At 39.2% G+C, this 20,690-nt stretch overlaps 1 protein-coding gene across 4 annotated transcripts in view; it reads right to left on the bottom strand.

Moving 5' to 3' along the window:
* The window catches only part of CEP95 (centrosomal protein 95), a 31,248-nt gene that overhangs the window by 5,338 nt on the left and 5,220 nt on the right, over positions 1 to 20,690 (bottom strand). For 2 of the 4 annotated variants that reach the window (XM_003811366.6, XM_055100900.2), the window contains exons 4-14: positions 18,273 to 18,383; positions 15,806 to 15,911; positions 13,198 to 13,313; positions 11,109 to 11,234; positions 9,773 to 9,966; positions 6,780 to 6,892; positions 6,462 to 6,591; positions 5,367 to 5,520; positions 3,213 to 3,352; positions 1,627 to 1,719; positions 622 to 754 (exon numbers count right to left, since the gene is read on the bottom strand). In XM_003811366.6, coding sequence (XP_003811414.4) covers positions 622 to 754; positions 1,627 to 1,719; positions 3,213 to 3,352; positions 5,367 to 5,520; positions 6,462 to 6,591; positions 6,780 to 6,892; positions 9,773 to 9,966; positions 11,109 to 11,234; positions 13,198 to 13,313; positions 15,806 to 15,911; positions 18,273 to 18,383 — 1,416 coding nt within the window. Of the gene's footprint in view, positions 1 to 621; positions 755 to 1,626; positions 1,720 to 3,212; positions 3,353 to 5,366; positions 5,521 to 6,461; positions 6,592 to 6,779; positions 6,893 to 9,772; positions 9,967 to 11,108; positions 11,235 to 13,197; positions 13,314 to 15,805; positions 15,912 to 18,272; positions 18,387 to 20,690 lie in introns of those variants that run through there. The other 2 variants (XM_063599324.1, XM_055100902.2) reach the window with 2 other exon arrangements.

Below are 20,690 nucleotides of genomic sequence, written 5' to 3'. Positions count from 1 at the left end.
TGATGCCATGCTGGTCCTGGGAAGTCCATCCTAATTGCTCAGCTGCTTCAGTGCCTGTGGGTAGATTCTCTACGTATGGTAAAACAAGACTCCTCAACCTTCCTGGTAGGCAAGTGCTTAGAAGAAAAAGTTTCTGGTCTAAAGGATAGAGTAGGAGGGCCAGCAGTCTTTGGGTGTAACAGGAAGCCTGGCATTTCTCATGACTTTGTTTCCTTGTAACAAGACTCTACACTCATTGGCACTGTCAATATATAGGAGGTGGACAGGCCATCTGCTTGCCTTGGAGCATCCCTTTCATTCTACCAACCTCCCAGAAATAGACAAAAAGGCAGTCAAAGTGAGTAAGCACACGAGTGAGGCTAACGCTGGAGCAGCAGGTGGCAGTCCTGGCATTCCTTGGGTGCCAATATATAGGCCTCCCTAAAGTACTTCCTTATTGAAGAGTTTTAGCCCTCTACGGAAAACCAGCCACATGGCAGTGATTGGAAAAACAAAAAACAAAAAAAAAAACTTTCTTCGGCTAACTGGTGGATGTTAGCTTTCAGTGCTGTGTCCTTGGAATGTTGCACATGCTTTCAAAGGCTGCCAGTTTTCCATAAAGTACAATTCTGTGGTTCTTACTTGGAACTGCTTTATTTGGCTTTGGGAGGCCACCTCTTAGACTCTGAGTTGTGGTTTTTCTAGAGTAAATCTTCCAGGGCTGACTACATTCTGGAGTTCCTTTACAAACAGCTTCTCCTCTGTATATTTTTTCCTTAGAAGCAGATATAAAACAGAATAAAAATAAAAGGTCTAATAGTTCTTTCATACATCATCTTAAATATTACATATTGACAAAAACAGCTAACAGTAGTTTTTTAGTTTTTTAGCTAATAGTAAGCCAAACCACCTTACTTCAAATTTGTAAAATCTGGTTAATATTCATTTACTCTAAGTTAAATGCATCTTTTGGCCTCTGGCATCCCTTGGAATTTGAAAAAGCACTGAATCTTTTTCAAGTTTCAGTCACCATAGTCCCACACCCTAAATACAACCACTATTAATCTTTTTTTTTAACTATTAATGTTTCAATGTACTTCTCTTTTTCCATGTAGATTTAAAAAATTCTCAGGCAACTATGCAGTATGCTTAGTTGTAACCATACTGTACTTTATATCCTGTTTTGTTCATGAATATTTTAGCATAAGCATTTTCCCCATGATTTCACTTAGTTTCTGTAACCATTCTTTTGAAAGGCAATGAAAACTTCTGTTTTGGGTTTCTTACAACCAGGTCTATAGCCAACTAGGATGTTCTGTCTTCTCTTACTCTTCTTTAATTTTGTCAGCCTAGAGTAGTTTTTAAGCCCCTGGTGAACTGCTAAGTCAAATAAACCCTTAAAAACTGATGGGAAGTTTTAAGTAGTGGAAAAACACTAGTTTTCTTTGGAACCATGTCTCGTCATATTTTAGCAACCTGAATGCCTTATTAATAAGCAAGTCCTGTATCATGACATGAAATCCTGCCTTTTCCTAAAGAGCTCATGATTAAGGCCCTGTTGGCCCCTTCTTCTTTTAAAAAGATCATCTTTGTACTTCCCACTCATCTGATCAAATGGCATTTATTACAGTGGAGACTTTTACCCACTGTTTCCTCCTCCTTCTCATGTATTCTTAGAGGTCCAATATTCTCTTGAACTTTATGTCTTCTTAGTTCCCTTTCAAATGCTTCAGTAAACGCCTAAAGGGGAAAAGGTCATATATTACAGTTATTAAAAACATACACAATGGGCAGCACCATGGCTTAGTTGGTTAAAGCACCTGTCTAGTAAACAGGAGATCCTGAGTTTCAATCCCAATGGTGCCTCAACTGAGCATCCAAGCTCTTAGCCGCGTGCGGTGAGGATGAGACAGGTGGATCACCTGAGGTCGGGAGTTCAAGACCAGCCTGACCAACATGGAGAAACCCCATCTCTACTAAAAATACAAAATTAGCTGGGCGTGGTGGCACATGCCTGTAATCCCAGCTACTCGGGAGGCTGAGGCAGGAGAATCGCTTGAACCCGGGAAGCGGAGGTTGAGGTAAGCCAAGATTGTGCCATTGCACTCCAGCCTGGGCGGCAAGAGTGAATCTCCACCTTGAGAAAAAAAAAAAAAATACAAGAAGGAAAAAAATTCACCTAGGATACCTGCCACCCCTAAAATATCAAGCTCATTCACTTTTTAAAAAAATTCCTTTCAGACTCTATATCACAAATGTATGGTTTTCTTGTTTTGTTTTTTGAGACAGTCTCACTCTCGCCCAGGCTGGAGGCAGTGGCACAAACTCAGCTCACTGCAACCTCCACTTCCCGAGTTCAATTGATTCTCCTGCCTCAGCCTCCTGAGTAGCTGGGACTACAGGTGTGCACTGCCATGCCTGGCTAATTTTTGTATTTTTAGTAGAGATGGGGTTTCAACATGTTGGCCAGGCTGGTCTCGAACTCCCGACCTCAGGTGATCCACCTGTCTCACCCTCCCAAAGTGCAGGGCCACTGCACCTGCCTCACAAATCTACATTACTTTAACATATATAATTGGGACATAAAATGAAATTTTACATCATGTGTTTTTTCTGTTCTCAAGTTTTTGCAATCATTTTGATACTCTCCTGAGTGGAAGTTACATGCTGAGTTACAAATGAGTGTAAGACGTCTGAATTAGTTTTAGTTTTTCACCATTATAAATCCTACCGCATTATAAAACCTACCACTGCAAATAAGTGTTCTAAATCCATGCTACATTTCAAAATCCACATTCCACAGTGGAAAGTCTTCCTAGGTAATCATACCAATCTCCCTGTTGTTGAATCCCAACCACCTCCTCTCATTCCTGTCTTGGGTACTTGATCTCATCTTCTCTGTAACTCAAGTGGCCTTTCACGTTTAATCCACCTCAAATTCCCTTCATCTCTGAAGCTCACTCTGAAAATAACAACTCACACTGATCTCCTCTTTCTTAATCTACTGGAACACCAAGCTATGTCCAGCTAGATTATTTTTTTTAAGAGTTTCATGAGTATAATTTTATGCTAATGAAGACATAAGCTATGTCACATAGCTCTCTATCATCCACTCCGCTCAAGAATATTAAATGTATTTTAAGCCTAAATCAACAGCATGTTCATGGTAGCATCTGGCTGAGGGGAAATGGTACTGGCTGCTGCTTAATGGTAGTCAAGAGATGGGGAAGAACCTGTGCTCGGAATTGGCGGATATCTGTTTCTCTTGGCTTGCGCTGCCTTTTTCTCTCCACGTGGAACTGTTTGTGTTTGTTAACTGGAGATGGAGAGAGCGAATGGGATCTGTAGGGTGGCTTTCTACGCATGGAAAGTCCTGCAACAGAGAAAAGACATATAACATTAGTTCCTGATAGCCAGAATGTTATGCTGGAAACCAAAGTTGGTTTTCACTAAATCCAAAGAGACTGATAAGTGAATGTGCTAAAGGGACTCTCTCCTGTAACTAACTTGAATTGGTATGGTAACACCAAGTAAACAGACAAATGCATACAAATGTGTACTGTCTCAAATACTTAGCTTCTACATTCAACTTTGGATATTCAACATGTGGAATGCCTCCTATGCACAAAGGACTATGGAGAGTGCTCTTGGTGATAGGGGGAGATGCAAAGAGAGAAAAGGTAAATTATCTGAGCCACGCATCTGCTATCCTTTTACCTATCTGGGTCCTGAGAAGGTGGGATGTAAGCATACATATCTATCTTATTATATATGCTTATAGGCAAAGTTAATGTGTTAAGCATTGTCTAAGTGGTCTCAATTTTTCCCTACTTAGCAATCTAGCCCTCCTAATTGCACACTGCCGAAGAGATCTAATAAACCATTTCCTTCTACAAACCTTTTTATCCCATTGTCTATAGGTGTGTCTGGGGATCTGCTAGTTGTGAAGAGGGTGACTCCAGTGGGAAAAGCACTTCAACATAGCCTTAAGACCAAGGAAGCTAGTTTGGTACCTTTATAAATAAATTTTCCCTGAGCTTATTATTTTTTTCACATGCTTTTAATTCAAGTCTTTCACATTTCAAATTCTAAGATGTATTTTTAAAAACTGACTTGCATAATCTATTTTAAATGATAGCTGCTCATGATGTATTTTTCTCTAGAAACTGAAGACGCACTTGAAATAATATTTTAATTTATAACCTGTTTTCACAATAGGATACCACGTGTATGTACATAAAAAGGGAAAGGAAGAGGTTCCTGGATGAGGGTGCCTAGAAATTAGCTGAGTCCTTTTAAAGCGAAGAGAGAGGAAATAATCAAGAGAAGGAAAAAGCATTCTTGAAGGAGTAAAAAACAACTGAAAAAGTTAAGGAAGTTGGATCAGAAAAAGACTATTTCTGAAGAAACAATGGATGACCAAAGTAGATAAAACTAAATGTAAAATATGCAGGATTTTAGTTGGTGGAAGACAGGATAATTGGATTTGAACAATGGCATATCAAACAGTAGAAGTATCTGCAAAGACACGGCAAACCAGAAACTGCTCATACGAGTATAAAGCAGTGCAATCACTTTGGTGGGCAAGTTGGCAGTGGTGAAGAAATGTAGGCCTTATGATCCAGCAATCCTACTAGATGGAGATATCACAGAAACTCTTGCACATATTCTAGGCTGTTCATTGCAGAATTTTTATAGTAATGATAACTGGAAACAATCAACATGTCCAGCAATAGGGGAAATAGTGCTACACGCGTGTGTGTATGTGTGTGTGTGTATATATATATGTATCTCCACACATAAGTGGCACACTGCAAGAACTCAGTCACGTCCAGCAGTAGGGGAAATGGATACTGCTATACATATACCCACACAAAAGTGACACACTGTAAGAACTCAGTTACACTGCAGTTAAAATGAATGAGCTGGATCTGTAAGGATCAACATAAATAGATTTCTAAGACAATGTCAGAAAAAAACGCAAGTTGCAGAATAATATATACAGTATGTAAATTTTTAAACAACATAAAACAATACTATGTTTAGACAAGTAATGCATGAGCTCTTAAAGTATAAAAACAAGGATCAGAAGAAAAGATGCCAACTTTAAGACAGTGGTTGCACTGAGGGTGGGGAAAAGAGATCTGTGGGGAGAGCAGAGGGGGTTTCTACTGTTTTATTTCTTAAACACAAAGGGGGTAAAGCAAATATAATTGTTAACACTTGCTACTTCTAGATGGGGAAGATCCAGGTGTTTGATATTACTTTTGATCCTTTTATATATTTCTCAACTATTTAAAATTAGAATATAAGTTACTAAGAACAGATGGAACTGCCTAAGTAGTTCACATGGATGTCCCCCTTCTCAGTCTCTCTGGGGTAAGTACCTGGCCTTGACTTCTTTGGCCCATACTCCACGATGCCATCACTGTGCTGAGACAGTGTCTCCTCAGTTCCATCCTCTACCTCCTCATTTCCAGTATTTTCTTCTTTATGGTCAGTCTTTTCTTTAATCCGATCACCCAGAGCACTTTTTAACATCTATTGAGAAAATTCTTTTCAACATCTTTCACTGATTTCAGCAGAATGTAAATTCGTAGGAGTAGGCAGACCTTTAAAAAAGCTTCCTTTGACAGTCACTAATAACAAGTTTTCAGACGCTTATGCATGTTTAATTATTTACTTTTATTTTGAGACAGGATCTCACTCTGTCACCCAGGCTGCAGTGCAGTGGTGCTAGCTGGGCTCACTGTAACCTCTGCCTGCTGGGTTCCAGTGATCCTCCCATCTCAACCACTTGAGTAGCTGGGATTACAGGCATATGCCACCAAGCCTGGCTAATCTTTTATTTTTTGTAGAGATGGGGTTTTGCCATGTTGCCCAGGCTGGTCTCAAACTCCTGGGCTTAAGTGATCCGCCTGCCTCAGCCTCTCAAAGTGTTGGAATTACAGTTGTGAGCCACCACACCTGGCATACATGTTTAGCTTTAAAAAGGTGTATATCAGTGCTATGGATCACTAAGTTTCAATACACTTTAGAAAAAGTCACGTAGGGATTTAAAACATTCATTCAATGATACCTTAAAACTGTAATATTGTATTTTGTGAGAATCAGTGATCCATCCAATTTTATACCAGATCTGTCTTTAGCGGCAAAGGGGAACTATAAAGACATATCTAAAGAAAAATGGCTTAACATAATCGTTTATGTTAAATGATTTAGTTTTCATCAGAATTCAATAAAATTTGGATAAATCTGCACCAAATTTAGTTAGATCATGAAAGGCTGAGAGATCACTTCCTGTTCTACCTGCTTGACTTACGGAACATTTTCACAGTAACTATTAATAAAACGGAACATTTTCACAGTAACTATTAATAAGACACAACTAATTTTCTAATACCTCACTTTCAATTGAGAGATTACTTAAATGCTCACTTAACCCATGGGAATCTCAATATAGATGAAAAAACAAGACTTGCCCAATCTAGTTCAGAAAGCCGCTGAGAGAGTTTTTCTGATACATCATGTAATTCTTGTTCTGTTAATCTCTTTCTTGGCCTCTGGGGGAAAGGTGAATTGCAGGATGAGGCTGTAGCTCTGTTTTCATTTCTGTAATAAAAGTGACCATTTGACAGTAAAATAGCTAGGTGTCTATTATTTAGTTTAAAATAACTGTAATACGTACTTTAACAAATACTTCATTCTGGTCTTCACAGCTAAATTTGGAGATCATGCCCCTGCATTTTCAAATTCCTTTGTAAACAGACTGTAAACACTGAAGTCTGCAGTAATGTTACCTTTTTCCTTTGGGAGGCTTCCTTGTCCTAGGCCCTTGGACCTGAGCTGGATATACTTCCCATTTGCTGTCTTTAGGCAACTTGGAAATTAAGAAAACTCCATCATCTAGATCCTATTAAAAACAGAAAAAAAGTTGATTTGAAAAAGCTACAAATAAGAAACATGAACTTTCTGGGAGTGAGGAAGGGAGGAACTGTGGCACAAAGCTACGTGCCTTCAATCTCTGTGTTTTGAAGTGCATTTGTCAAAAGACTCTATTGACACCCAGTGCACCAAAGGACTGGAGCAATGTCTAGAAACTTGTGCTCAGAGAACAAGTGTGGCTCAGGATGCCATTCAAATAAAAACACAGGCCAGGTGTTCTCTAAATATGAAATTTCAGGGATTACCACTATACCTGAGCAACAAAAAAATTATCACTAGTACAAAGTATTCAAGTGGCTATCTTTTGTATCAATGTCAATAAAGGCTGTCCAAAATTGAAACAGTTAAAACAAAGACAACACCTCTCAAAATATGAATATAAACCCTTAACATTTTAAATTTCCTTTTTTTTTTTTTTGAGACAGAGTTTTGCTCTGTTGCCTAGGCTGGAGTGCAATGGCTCGATCCGCCTCCCAGGTTCAAGCGATTCTCCTGCCTCAGCCTCCCTAGTAGCTGGGATTACAGGTATATGCCACAACACCTGGCTAATTTTTTTGTGTATTTTTAGTAAAGACGGTGTTTCGCATGTTGGCCAGGCTGGTCTCAAACTCCTGACCTCCAGTGATCCACCCGCCTCAGCCTCTCAAAGTGCTGGGATTACAGGCATGAGCTACCGTGTCCGGCTAAATTTATTTCTTGGTCTTAGAGATAATCTTTTAGAAAATACTTCTTGTGATGAAGAAACATTTAATGTTTGTTTGTTTTTTTGTTTTTTGAGATGGGGTCTTACTGTCACCCAGGCTGGAGTGCAGTGGTGCAGTCTCGGGTCACTGCAACCTCCACCTCCTGGGTTCAAGCAATTCTCCTGCCTCAGCCTCCAGAGTAGCTGGGATTACAGGCACCTGCCACCGCGCCCGGCTAATTTTTGTATTTTCAGTAGAGACGGGGTTTCACCATCTTGGCCAGGCTGGTCTTGAACTCCTGACCTCGTGATCCACCCACCTCAGCCTCTCAAAGTGCTGGGATTACAGGTGTGAGCCACCGCACCCGGCCATTTATTTAATGTTTAATGATATCTTTAATTTCACTTCATTATCTTTTTCTATTAAAGTAAAATTAAATATTTTTTAGTAGGCTGGGTATGGTGATTCATGCCTATAATCTCAGCACTCTGGGAAGCAGAGGCAGGCAGATGAGGCCAGGAGTTTGAGACCAGCCTGGCCAACATGGCAAAACCCCGTCTCTACTAAAAATATTTTTTAAAAAAATCAGCCAGGTGTGCTGGCACGTGTGCCTGTAGTCCCAGCTACTTGGGAGGCTGAGGCAGGAGAATCACTTGCCTGGGAGGTGGAGGTTGCAGTGGGTGCAGACTGCACCACTACACTCCAGCCTGGGCGACACAGTGACACTCTGTCTCAAAAAAAAATAAAACAAACAACCTTTTACTAAATAGCAACTAAAATATACTCATATTTTAATAAAACGTTTAAAATAAAGTATTTCTAGCTCAATGAATTATTTGAAAATAAACACTCCCCTTTAACTGCCACCCAGGTCAAGAAACAGAATATTACCAACTCAGAAACATCTCTAAAACCCCCACTATGATTCCCCCAAAAGTAAACATTATCTTATGACTCCATTTTAACACCTCTTTTTATCTAATCCCTCTCCTGTTTAGATGCACAGAATGTTGAGAATGTGGTCACCTATTGTTAATAATGCTTATTTCATCTCTGTACTTTTAATGCATTGCTTGAATGTTTAAATAATGAGAATGTATCACTGTTTATATATCTACCCTGTGTCCATACCTGCCTGTTGTTTTTCTTATTTTATTTTTTTCTTTTTGAGACAGGGTCTTGCTCTGCTGCCCAGGCTGGAATGCAGTGGTGTGGTCACAGCTCACTGAAGCTCCTGGGCTCAAGTGATCCTCCTGCCTCAGCCTACTAAGTAGCTAAGATCACAGGCATGCACCACCACTCCAGGCTAATTTTCTATTTTTAGCAGAGACAAGGTCTCACTATGTTTCCCAGGGTGGTCTCAAACTCTGGCACTCACGTGAGCCTCCCAAAGTGCTGGGATTATGGGTGTGAGCCACCGAACCCAGTCCTGTTCTTTTTAGAAAAATAAGGACAGGATGACTATATAAAAAAGGTTTTTTCTTTTTTTTTTTTGAGATGAAGTCTTACTCTGTCACCCAGGCTGGAGCGCAGTGGCGCGATCTTGGCTCACTGCAATTGCACCAAATAGACCAATATGTTAACAGTGGTTCATGGTGGATAATGGGAATATGCATGGATGGTTATTTTCTTTTCCACTCTGTGTTTTCTAAATTTGAAATTATTAAATTACGGACACAATATGGACTCTGAAGCCAGAATGTCCAAGTTCAAATCCTGACTCTGTAATTGCTGTGTAACCCTGCCCTCTCTACATCAGCTTCCCAACAATAAATAAATATAGTAGCTACTCCAGAGTTGTTATGGGCAGTAAATTATTCAATACCCCTAAAGTATCCAGAACCGCGCCTGGCACAACATAAACATTCACTATGTGTTGGCTCTTATTATTTCCCTTTATATGCATTCGTTTTTCTCCTGTCTTCCTAGAACAAGAATGTGCAGGTGTATACAGAAGCAAATTTTAAGGAGTACGATGCTTTGACTAGTGCAATATGCTTGACAATTCTAGCAGACTTCTTTAAATACAGGGGCTTCCTTGACAAAGAATAAAGACTTCACCAATACACATACACACACACGGCCTTCTAATCAATTACCAACACACACACAGACATACATACACGTGTACTTCTAGCCAACTGAAAGTAAGCTTTTCCACTTACCCCAGAAAATTCCGTATGCTCTCCAGTAGAATTTACGGCTGGGGAGCAGTGACTTGAATGCAAGTATTCTTTTCCTATGGGGCAGGGTGCTCGAGACTCTGAAGGGTGGTAGGGTGGATGTAAAGGAATAGCTGCTCGGATAGGCTCCCCTAGCTTTCTAGCATTTGGAATCCCACTCACAGAAAGGGTTTCCGCTAGTAAGACAAATTAAAGTGGATATTACGATGCAATTCTAAGAAATAAACCATTTTATATACATACATACATACCTATATAAACATGTTCACATACATTAGAAATATTTTTTAAACTTAAGACAAAGCACATAAAAAAAAATAATTAAACCAGGGATATAGCCTCAGCACACAGGGATCTAATTAAATTAGGATGTAATTTTTTTTTTTTTAATTTTTAAAAAAAGTAGAGATGAGGTCTCGCTATGTTGCCCAGGCTGGTCTCGAACTCCTGGGCTCAAGTGATCCTCCTGCCTCGGCCTCCCAAAGTGCTGGGATTACAAGTGTGAGCTACCATGACTGGCCCCGGATGTAATTTTAATGTTATTATCATAAAACTGTTCCCTGAAAGTTACTTTAAAATAAAAAACTGGAAGCAACTTAAATGGCTTGAAGAATGTTATGTTATGTGAATTATGGTTCGTCCACATGTTACAAAACCAGTTAGGCAGTAATATTTTTATGTATTACTACCATATGAAAATTCCAGAGATGATAATAAGAAACAAGAATGATTTTTCCAGGCCGGGTGTGGTAGCTCACGCTTGTAATCTCAGCAATTTGGGAGGCTGAGGCAGGCGGATCACGAGGTCATGAGTTCGAGACCAGCCTGGCCAACATGGTGAAACCCCATCTCTACTAAAAATAAAAAAATTAGCTGGGCGTGGTAGCAAGCGCCTATAATCCCAGCTACTTGGGAGGCCGAGATCATGCCACTGCACTCCAGCCTGGGCAACAGAGCTAGACTCTGTCTCGAAACAATAAAAAAAGAATGTTTTTCCAGTTACTATACTTTGTTATTTACCAATAACATGAAGACCACCAATAGATGTACTAATGTGTCAGAGACTCTGTCCCATTAAAAAAAAAAAGGTAAGTGGTGAGAATTTAGATAATAAAATAGTGGATGCAAAAATATGCAACCAAAGACCATGTTAAGCAGAATTCAGATACCATAATTAATAGCAAACATTTACAAGTAAGATCATGTAAGACCAAAAAGGATCTCATATACAGCAATAAAAGTAAAAAGGCTAATGGCAACAACAATTGCCCCAAGAATGATCATCAGCAGTGAAGAACTAACATCCATTACAACTCACTGTCTTCAGCAAAGGATGCCCTACTCTTGGACAAAACACTAGGAGGGTACAACGCGTCTTCATGTGACTTAGAACTTGGTGAGGCTGAGGCTTTTTTAGACAGCATTTCATTAGGACATTGAGCACCTAGGAAAGAAAATATTAAAGGTAAAATTTTTAACTATCAAAATAGTTTGCTGAACATTATACTAAAAGCCAAGAGTTTTGTACTCAGGAAACAAATATTAAATAATGTTGAACGAAATAATGTTGGTCCAACTGCTCAAAATACCAATTATTATTTTTTTTTTCAGACAGCGTTTCCCTCTTGTCGCCAGGCCGCAGTGCAATGGCGTGATCTCGCTGCACTGCAACCTCCACCTTCCAGGTTCAAGCAATTCTCCTGCCTCAGCCTCCGGAGTAGCTGGGACTACAGGCACCCGCCACCATGCCTGGCTAATTTTTTGTATTGTGACAGGGTTTCACTATGTTGGCCAGGCTGGTCTCGAACTCCTACCTCAGGTGATCCGCCCACCTCAGCCTCCCAAAGTACTGGGATTACAGGCGTGAGCCACTGTGACGGGCCATAATATCAATTATTTTTAATTGCTATCAGAAAGTAAGATGCCATTTTGTAATCCAGAATCATTTATACAATTTAAAAGCAAAGTTTCATACAATGTTTCATTATTTTGCTTTAGAAAAATAGATGCCAGGGTTACGGAAATGCTGGCTGTTTTATGGACATGTCTTGGTATGAATAGACACCAGAGTTAGGGTCTTAGCTAGTACCAGAAACATGGACTCATGGTCCAGGCCAAGCACAGTGGCTCATACCTGTAATCTCAGTACTTTGGGAGGCCAAGGCAGGCAGATCACTTGAGGTTAGAAGTTCAAGATCAGCTTAGCCAATATGGCGAAACCCCATCTCTACTAAAAATACAAAAATCAGCCGGGCATGTGGCACATACTTGTAATCCCAGCCGCTTGAGAGGCTGAGGCAGAGGTTGCAGTGAGCCGAGATTGCGCCACCGCACTCCACCCTGGGTGACAGAGCAAGACCTAGTGTCAAAAAAAAAAAAAAAAAAGACTATGGTCCATATATTGAAGCTTAAATTAGATGCCTGTGAATGTATATGACAGTTATCTGACACTTTAAATCTCAATATGAAAGGAAGCTGCCATAAGCCCTTTTATCACATCAAACCCAAACACCTTGGCCAGGCATCTCTCTGAATCTTTTTTCCTTTGCCTTAATTGCATTACTCTTAAACACAATTCCCCTCTCTACTTATAATGTTAAAATAAGTAATTCATTTTACAGTAACATCTTTTTTACATAGCACTTGACATCACAGAACCCGTTTCTGCAATCACCATTCCTTCCATTCCCAATCAATCCATCTGATTCTCCTACTTCAAGAAACATTCTTGTAGTATCCACACTTGACTCTGGTCCTTCCGTTTCTGTGCCTATCCCAACGGCAAGCATAGCTTTTTGGTCTACTGGAGGGTGAGTTTGCCAGGAACCAAAAGTAAGGGAGAACATTCCAAGACTTGTGGTCCATATACTGGTTTAGTAATTTATGAAGCCATGGTGGGCAGGATGGAGTAGGATGATTGGAGGAGGGCAAGGTTGGAGGCTCAAAATTGGGGCTTGAAAGATATCCGGGTCTACTATGTGCAAGCAATAGGCTGTTGGAAATCTGGCCTGAAGCCTAGAAGAAAAATTCCTACTGCATATACGAACTTATTGGTTGAAACAATGAAAAAAGTGAGTCAACTACCAGTTCAGGAAACTACAATTAAGGAATACCCTGAAAGCGTGACCAGACTATAAGCTGCATCCATAATTCTCTTCCCAGGGTATCAGGAACCACAAATTACCTAATAACCTTGCATACACTTATTTGCCTTGGACTTATCTGCCCATATGCCTGTGACTTCAGATAAGTGTTCATATTTAATGGGTAGTGGGATATTCTGGAATTTCAAATCCCATGTCCAGTTAGCGCTCTATTCTTCTCAATTTTAAACACTCCTACATACCATTTACATTTTTATAGTTATATGTTGAATAATAACTGATACTTCAGGTTTAACTACTCACCATTACTTCTTAGAGAAAAGGTGTGTGCTGTGTCTCCAAGTCTAATGATTTCACCAGTGGATTCTGCTTCATCTCCATCCCAAGAGGGGCCCAACATCTCAGAAGACAAGGAGCACCTGGAAAAGTTCCCTCCTTCACTCAGGGTCCAGCCTGACCAGAGGGCCCTTCCCCTGAGGACCTGGAGAGCTGCTGGGTGCAGAAAAAGGAAAAGACTCTCCCTTTTGCTGCTTAGCATGTCTTGCTGCTTATGTTTTGTTTTCACTGATATATGAATGGTAGAAATAGCTGTATATAAAGTGTCAACGATTAAATGTATAGAAGAACAGCAAATACTGGTGACTCTAGGGTGTGGGAGTGAAGGGGGTGGGATGCTAACTTTGCATTAAATATCCTTCAATTGTTTCACTTTTGCGCTTATTTTGTTACTTTAAAATTCTTATGGAAAGAAGTTCATCAGGCTGGGCATGGTAGCTCACACCTGTAATCCTAGCACTTTGGGAGGCAGACATAGGTGGATTGCCTGAGGTCAGGAGTTTGCGACCAGCCTGGCCAACATAGTGAAATCCCATCTCTACTAAAAATACAAAAAATTAGCTGGACGTGGTGGCAGGCGCCTGTAATCCCAGCTACTCTGGAGGCTGAGGCGGGAGAACTGCTTGAACCTGGGAGGCAGAGGTTGCAGTGAGCCGAGACTGCACCACTGCACTCCAGCCTGGGCAACAAGAGCAAAACTCTGTCTCAAAAAAAAAAAAAATTTCATCTTCTGATGGTCTCCTCTGAGACAGATTTTTTACAATGTACTATACCTAAAAAAGAAGGCATTGCCTGTGCTCTTCGAACCATGAAGACATAGCATTATGTTCAACTTCTAGTTAGCAAGAAGTGCAATCAAACCTGTCATGACAATACATTTTTGTCTATGAAAGAAGCATAAGTTTAAAAACTGTGAAAATGATCAATGATATTGGCTCATGAAGGTCCTGTAAACCCAGCATTTCTATACTGTTGGTAAATGTACAGTCATGGCCTTTTTGGAAAACAGTCTGGCAACTTTTATTATTAGCCTTAAAACATTTACACTGTCTTACTCTGAATCTAGCCTCAAGATATGAGGAAAAAAAGAATAAACAGTAAGTATCACGTTTTTGATAATATATAAAAAAACTCTCTACTTTAGAGGAATGGCTTAGTAATTTATGAAGCATCCACATGAATGATGTTATACAGTGATTACAAATTATTATAAAGAATTTAACAACTTGAGGCTGGGCGCAGGGGCTCACGCCTGTAATCCCGCCACTTTGGGAGGCTGAGGCAGGCGGATCACTTGAGGTCAGGAGTTCAAGACCAGCCTTGCCAACACGGTGAAAACTCGTCTTTACTAAAGATACAAAAATTAGCCAGCCGTGGCGGCGTGCACCTGTAGTCCCAGCTACTCAGGAGGCTGAGGCACAAGAATCACTCGAAACCGGGAGGCAGAGGTTGCAGTAAGCTGAGATTGTGCCACTGCACACTCCAGCCTGTGTGACACAGCAAGACTCTGTCTCAAAAAAAAAATTAAACAACTTGAGAACACTTAATGTTAAGTTTAAAAATGCAGGAAACGAGCCTGGTGAGGTGGGTCATGCCTATAATCCCAGCACTCTGGGAGGCTGCAGCAGGAGGATCGCTTGAGGCCAGGAATTCAAGACCAGCCTGGTCAATATAGCAAGATGCCATCTCTGTTAAAAAAAAAAAAAAAAAAAAAATTAGCCAGGTGTGGTGGCGCACACCTGTGGTCCCAGCTACTTGGGCTTAAGCTCAGGAGTTCAAGGCTACAGTGAACTCTGATCAAGCCACTGTACTCCACCATGGGTGTCAGAGCAAGACCCTGTCTCTTTATTAAAAAAGCAGGGGTGAGGGGCAGGCAACGAAATTATATAGACATATAACTAAATCCAAAAAAGAAAAAAAAAAGTAAAAAGGACTAAAAAATTTAACAAAATGTTAACAGCAGTTATTTAGTTCAGAATAGTTTTTTCCTGCTTTTTCTATTTTGCAAGTTTTTTGCAAAGATGATGACGTACTTTGATGATTAAGAGAAAAACAGGGACCAGGCGCGGTGGCTCATGCCTGTAATCCCAGCACTTTGGGAGGCCAAGGCAGGTGGGTCACCTGAGATCAGGAGTTCGAGGCCAGCCTGACCAACATGGTGAAACCCCATCTCTACTAAAAATATAAAAATTAGCCGGGCATGGTGGCGCGTGCCTGTAATCCCAGCTACTCAGGAGGCTGAGGCAGGAGAATCCCTTGAACCTGGGAAGCAGAGTTTGCAGTGAGTCGAGATCATGCCACCACACTCCAGCCTGGGCAACAGAATGAGACTCCGTCTCAAAAAAGAAAAAAAAAGAAAAATATAAAAATGAGTAGATAGTTGATACTGAGATTTAGGTATTATATGTAACTCAAGGTTCTTAAAACTCCCTCAGGAAAGTTTAAAATATGAGAAGTTAGTAGAAGTTTCACATTAGCTTTTTTTGGTGCCATCTTGGTATATTATGTGTGATTTTAATTCTTAGTCCAAAAAGCGTAACTTGTTTTCATTAAATTCAGAGACACTAAGTGCTACCTCCCAAAAGAAACTCTTTTCCATGATGATTTAGATTCTTTAGTACTTTCTGGCTCTTCCAAACGTTCTCCTCGATCAGATTCTTTAAAATACTGTTCAGTTTCACCTGTTCAGAACAGATAAAAACAATACCAAAAAACCCCTAAGTGAATACTACTTTTTCTATGTAAGAGGCAGGGAAAGGTAAGGACAGTGAGGCACCCCTAACTTGCCATGGTAAACAGGGTTCTAGTGAAAATGCAATCAGAAAGAATCAAATCACCTGTAATGAGCATGTATTATTCGAGTAACAAAGAAACAAGAATATTGCTTTAAAAACAGGGTCTACAGTTCTATGAGCAATGTTTTATTTTTTAAGTCAGTGGCAGGTCCATTCAATATTTTTATACCTCTCCATCTGTAAAGGATGTCTGAGGTATATCAAGGTGACAGAAAACATGATTGTGTCAACATAATGCAAGCTCCAAGATAATCATGCCTTAGGCTGAGTCAGGCTGTATCAGGGCTTGGATGAAATTTTTCTTAAGACCATCAGTCTTTTTCCACCCCACCATACTTGAAGAATACATACTTTCACCAGTAGCTATAACTCACTAGGGAAATAATTTCAAAATACATGTAGGTGAAACCTCCCATGATTCAGATTTACCCCTTTGGATATTCTCATGCCCATGTCTAGAGATTCACCATTCAAACACCCACCTTCATTTTTTTCTATTTCCATATTCACCAAGCAACATTTCAATAACATCAATTAACATTTATTATGCATTTACTCTGAGCTAGGCTGTGTGCTCAACTGTTTACACACATCTACTTACTTAACTTTCACAACAACCATGAAAGAATTTCAGATGAGAAAACAGGCTTAGAGAGCTGCCGTCATATAGTGAGAGGCAGAACCCAGCACTGAACCCATGGTCTTCCTTCGAACCCCTCCTTCTTCAGTGGTAAATGATAATGCTAGCTCAGGTCCCAGGTTGAAGCTGCCCTGCACAGCTGATATGATTAGTGATAATAAAGATTTGTTTCCCATTACTGTTAACTGGCATTTTGAAGAACCTGATCAGCTCTAGGCAATACTGCCAGGTAAGTATATATTAGACCTGCAAAGATGAGAAGCAGACTGTAAGAAAATGCTGTCCAGCTAAGGTACTGTCATATAGGGAAGCCTATCTGAGCAACTTCCCCAGTAGCTCACCACATACTGCCGATCTCCCCTGGGAATATCCTTCAGTCTTTCACCACCACCAGACTCACATAAAAGTATCTCTCAGTTGCCCCCTCCTCTCTTCATCCCCACTGCCATATCATTAGCCAGGCACTACCATCCCTCCCCTTCCTGCGAGCAAGCACTAAACTGTAAAAAACTGCTGCTCTCTTTACATTTCAAATTAATCTCAATCTCTTTACTTAGAGGTTGTTTTCTACCTCTTAACCCTGTTACTAAAAAGACTAGAAAGGTACACAGCATACAAATACCTACTGGTAGCCTTGAATTAGGTGAGTTCCACCTGTCAATACTCTCCCCTAGTTCTAATTCCCCCTTTATGCTTTTACTGTATGTATTTATGGCTGTCTCCCTGACTCAAGTACAGGTTTGAGAGTATCAACATGACAAGCAGCTTGGAATCCTCCCAGAGTACCCAGACGCCTATAAAACACTCAATTTTTGAAACAAAGAAATGTCCAGGGTGGCAGACTTTTCAATTTTCCCTCCCAGCTTTTAAACAGTTTAGTAACAATGATTAAAGGTAGGAAACTCTAACTAAAGACTTTAAGATTAATTTCAAATGTGACTATCACAGGTCTCACTATAAACAAAGTGAGAATGAAGGAGGATGAGCCTACCCCAATTTTTTGTCTTAATTTGTATTCGGATTTATGTAAATTGTGGTTGCTGCTGAAAGTTTATTTTTGATAACTTTTCAACATAAGAACAGGTAATATATTATTCCATTCATGACCAACAGCATTATTTACTTAATCTCAAATTATTAAGACAGTTAAGTTCTTTCACTTTTTGCAATGACAAATATCTGAAATATTTAGGCTGTCACAAATGTAAGTGCAGGCTAAAGACACAAATGCACCAATTCTTCCTGTTGATGCCTCAGTAACATCCAAATATTTACCATAAATAGCAGTTCTGACACACGAAATTTTGGAGAAAGAAATTTTATGCAATCATAGGACAATAAATAATTTAGCCAGAAATTTATCTTTCTAGTATAAATTAGTTTTGAAGTAATTTATAAGCAACATCCAAGTTGATAAAGAACATGATGACAGTCTAAGAGTTTCCAACCAGCTGGAACAATAAGAATTTGAAATTTACAACTACGGTTATCAGGTATACTGTATTAGTGAATCTGCTTCCTATGAAGAAAAATACACAAAAAGATAAAAGGCAAAAGGGACACATCATAAAAGGTAAACCAAACCAAATTTCCATTCTTAAACTTACTTTTCTCATGAGATGTTTCACTGATGCGTTCTGTAAGATACTCCAACAAACCATCAAATATTTCCAGGAGATTCTTAATAGATTCTTTATCTCCTTTCACTATATTTTCTCCTGGAGACAGAAATATAGAGCTATTAAAAAATTTAACCATGAAATCCGAAAGCTTCATAATCTTGAAACTTGGATATAACATTGTGAAAATGCTATTTAAGAATACAGGCGATACATACCAACTTACAGCTCCTTGGAGATTAAATAAAAAAAAGAATACAGGTGAAACAATTATAAATATTAAAAACAACAATTTCCTGCTGCCTGATTATATTTGAAGAAAAAAAGGGGGAAGCTTTAAATATGGTGTCTAATAATTCACTGGCATATTCCTTCCTTTTTTGGAGAAGCAAAATAATTGGACTTAAGAAAACATCTCTAGTAAGATTTATACCAAAATATATTGCAGCTAAACAGAACTTTACCAGATTGGTGGGAAAAAGTGGCAGGAGAGAACACTTTCAGATTGTGGTATCCTATTCTAAATGGTGGTTTGTTCAGAAGATTATAGCAGCAGAGTAACATCAAAACAACAAAAAAACCAATAAACTTGTTGGGATACTTTCATCAGAAATTCCTGAGTTCTCCACCATAACCCCCCATATTTGTTAACTCCTCATTTTGTATAGATCATACCATTTTTCTGATTAAAATCCTTTCCCTGGCTCCCTTTCTGAAATATAAGCCCTGCATATAAAACCTTTTTAAATCTCACTCCATCTTCAGCGTCTCCAGCTACATCTCTTACCATATCCACTTCATACTCATAACTTACACTCATAGATCATAGCATAGTCCCTAGCACAGTACCTACTCCGTAACAGATTTTTAATATAAATGATTAGGTTGAAATGTTGAATAGAAATGGGTTGGCAAAAAGCATGGAAACTTGACATATTTAATGTCACCTGAAATGGACTCCAAATCAACCTCAGGTATAGATAGTACTTAACTCTTGTGACACTCTGATTGTCCTTTGGGAGATCATGCCTGGCATTCTCATGAGTTCACACCAATATGGGAAAAGCAGTGTAGAAATTTGACATTTGGGAGAATCTAGCCATTCGTAACCTCAGCCATGATGCAAAACAAACCTAAACCAGAAATTTGACGTTTTATACTACTACTAGTAACGACAACGTTTGAGTTTTTTCGTTTAAAACAATGAACCAGAAATCTTGGTTTTGGACGTGTTTTTCCGCCTTAAAAATACCTGAGTATATCCCAAGAGCATCCTCAAAACTTTTCAGTTTCTAGGATGGGGAGTATACTGACAACCTAGCAACTAAGACTGCCAGCCAGAATGCAGTGCTTCATGCTGCAGGAGAAACTGTTTTACAATTTTTCATAGGGTGGGTGTAATCTGTCAAAGACAGCTCTGCATTAAAGAGTTTTACAAACATGTATGTTTATAACCCTGCTATAGTATGTTTAACAAGCACAAATACCAGAACTTGTCCTACTTGGGTGATAAAGCAATTACAAATTGCAAAAAAAAGAGGGAAACTATGGGAGTAGCCCTCAAATTATCTCCAAACTGATTTACCCATTGACTCACCTAGAACTGCATTAAAAAACTTAAGACAGAAGAGTATTTTATTCTCTTCGCAAAAATTTGTTCTTGTCAGTATCAAATTAAGAGATGTAAATCAGGACTTATCCTGATTAACATTTATCTCCTTTTACAACTATCAAAGAATAAATCAACAGTATAAATCCTCTTTTTGTGATTATAGTTTCACATTGTCAATATTCCCTCTATTCATAAGCTTGAAATAACTTACTGGAATAATCATTCATTTCTAAACATAAATGAAATACACATAATACAGTGATTTATAAATATATTTGGTATGCTTAGTTTTAGAATACAGTATAGTATACTTTATTTTGGAGATTTAATTACAGAAAAAAACTTCTGAATAGATAACATGGTTCAAAATTCAGCAAGTGCAAAAAGTATACACTGAAAGTTCTTGTCCCTTTGTCCTGCAACCCTGAGGTTCCCTTTGTTGGAGGCAATCAGTATTACGAGTTTCTTGTATATGCTTCTAGAGAGTTCTTCCGATTGCAAACAACTGCAAATACTTCTGCACACCTTTGTTTTTACAAACACTAGCATACTACTCTGCACATTACCATTATAATTGTACTACATTTTTCTCACATCACATATGCTAGAGATTGTTCCCCTAACATGGAACATTGTGCACAAAGAGCATATTCAGTCATCTTTTACAGCCACAGAGCAGTCCACTGTATGCAGCTATCATGATTTATCTAACCAATCCCTACTAATGGACATTTACGTGTTTCTAATTTTTAGCTATCACAAACAAGTAGCATTAGTATGCTTTAAAATAAAAC

Source organism: Pan paniscus, chromosome 19 (assembly GCF_029289425.2).
Source record: "Pan paniscus chromosome 19, NHGRI_mPanPan1-v2.0_pri, whole genome shotgun sequence".
Taxonomy (NCBI): Eukaryota; Metazoa; Chordata; class Mammalia; order Primates; family Hominidae; genus Pan; species Pan paniscus.
The sequence above is the reverse complement of the archived record's forward strand: the minus strand, read 5'-3'. Positions and strand labels throughout refer to the sequence as shown.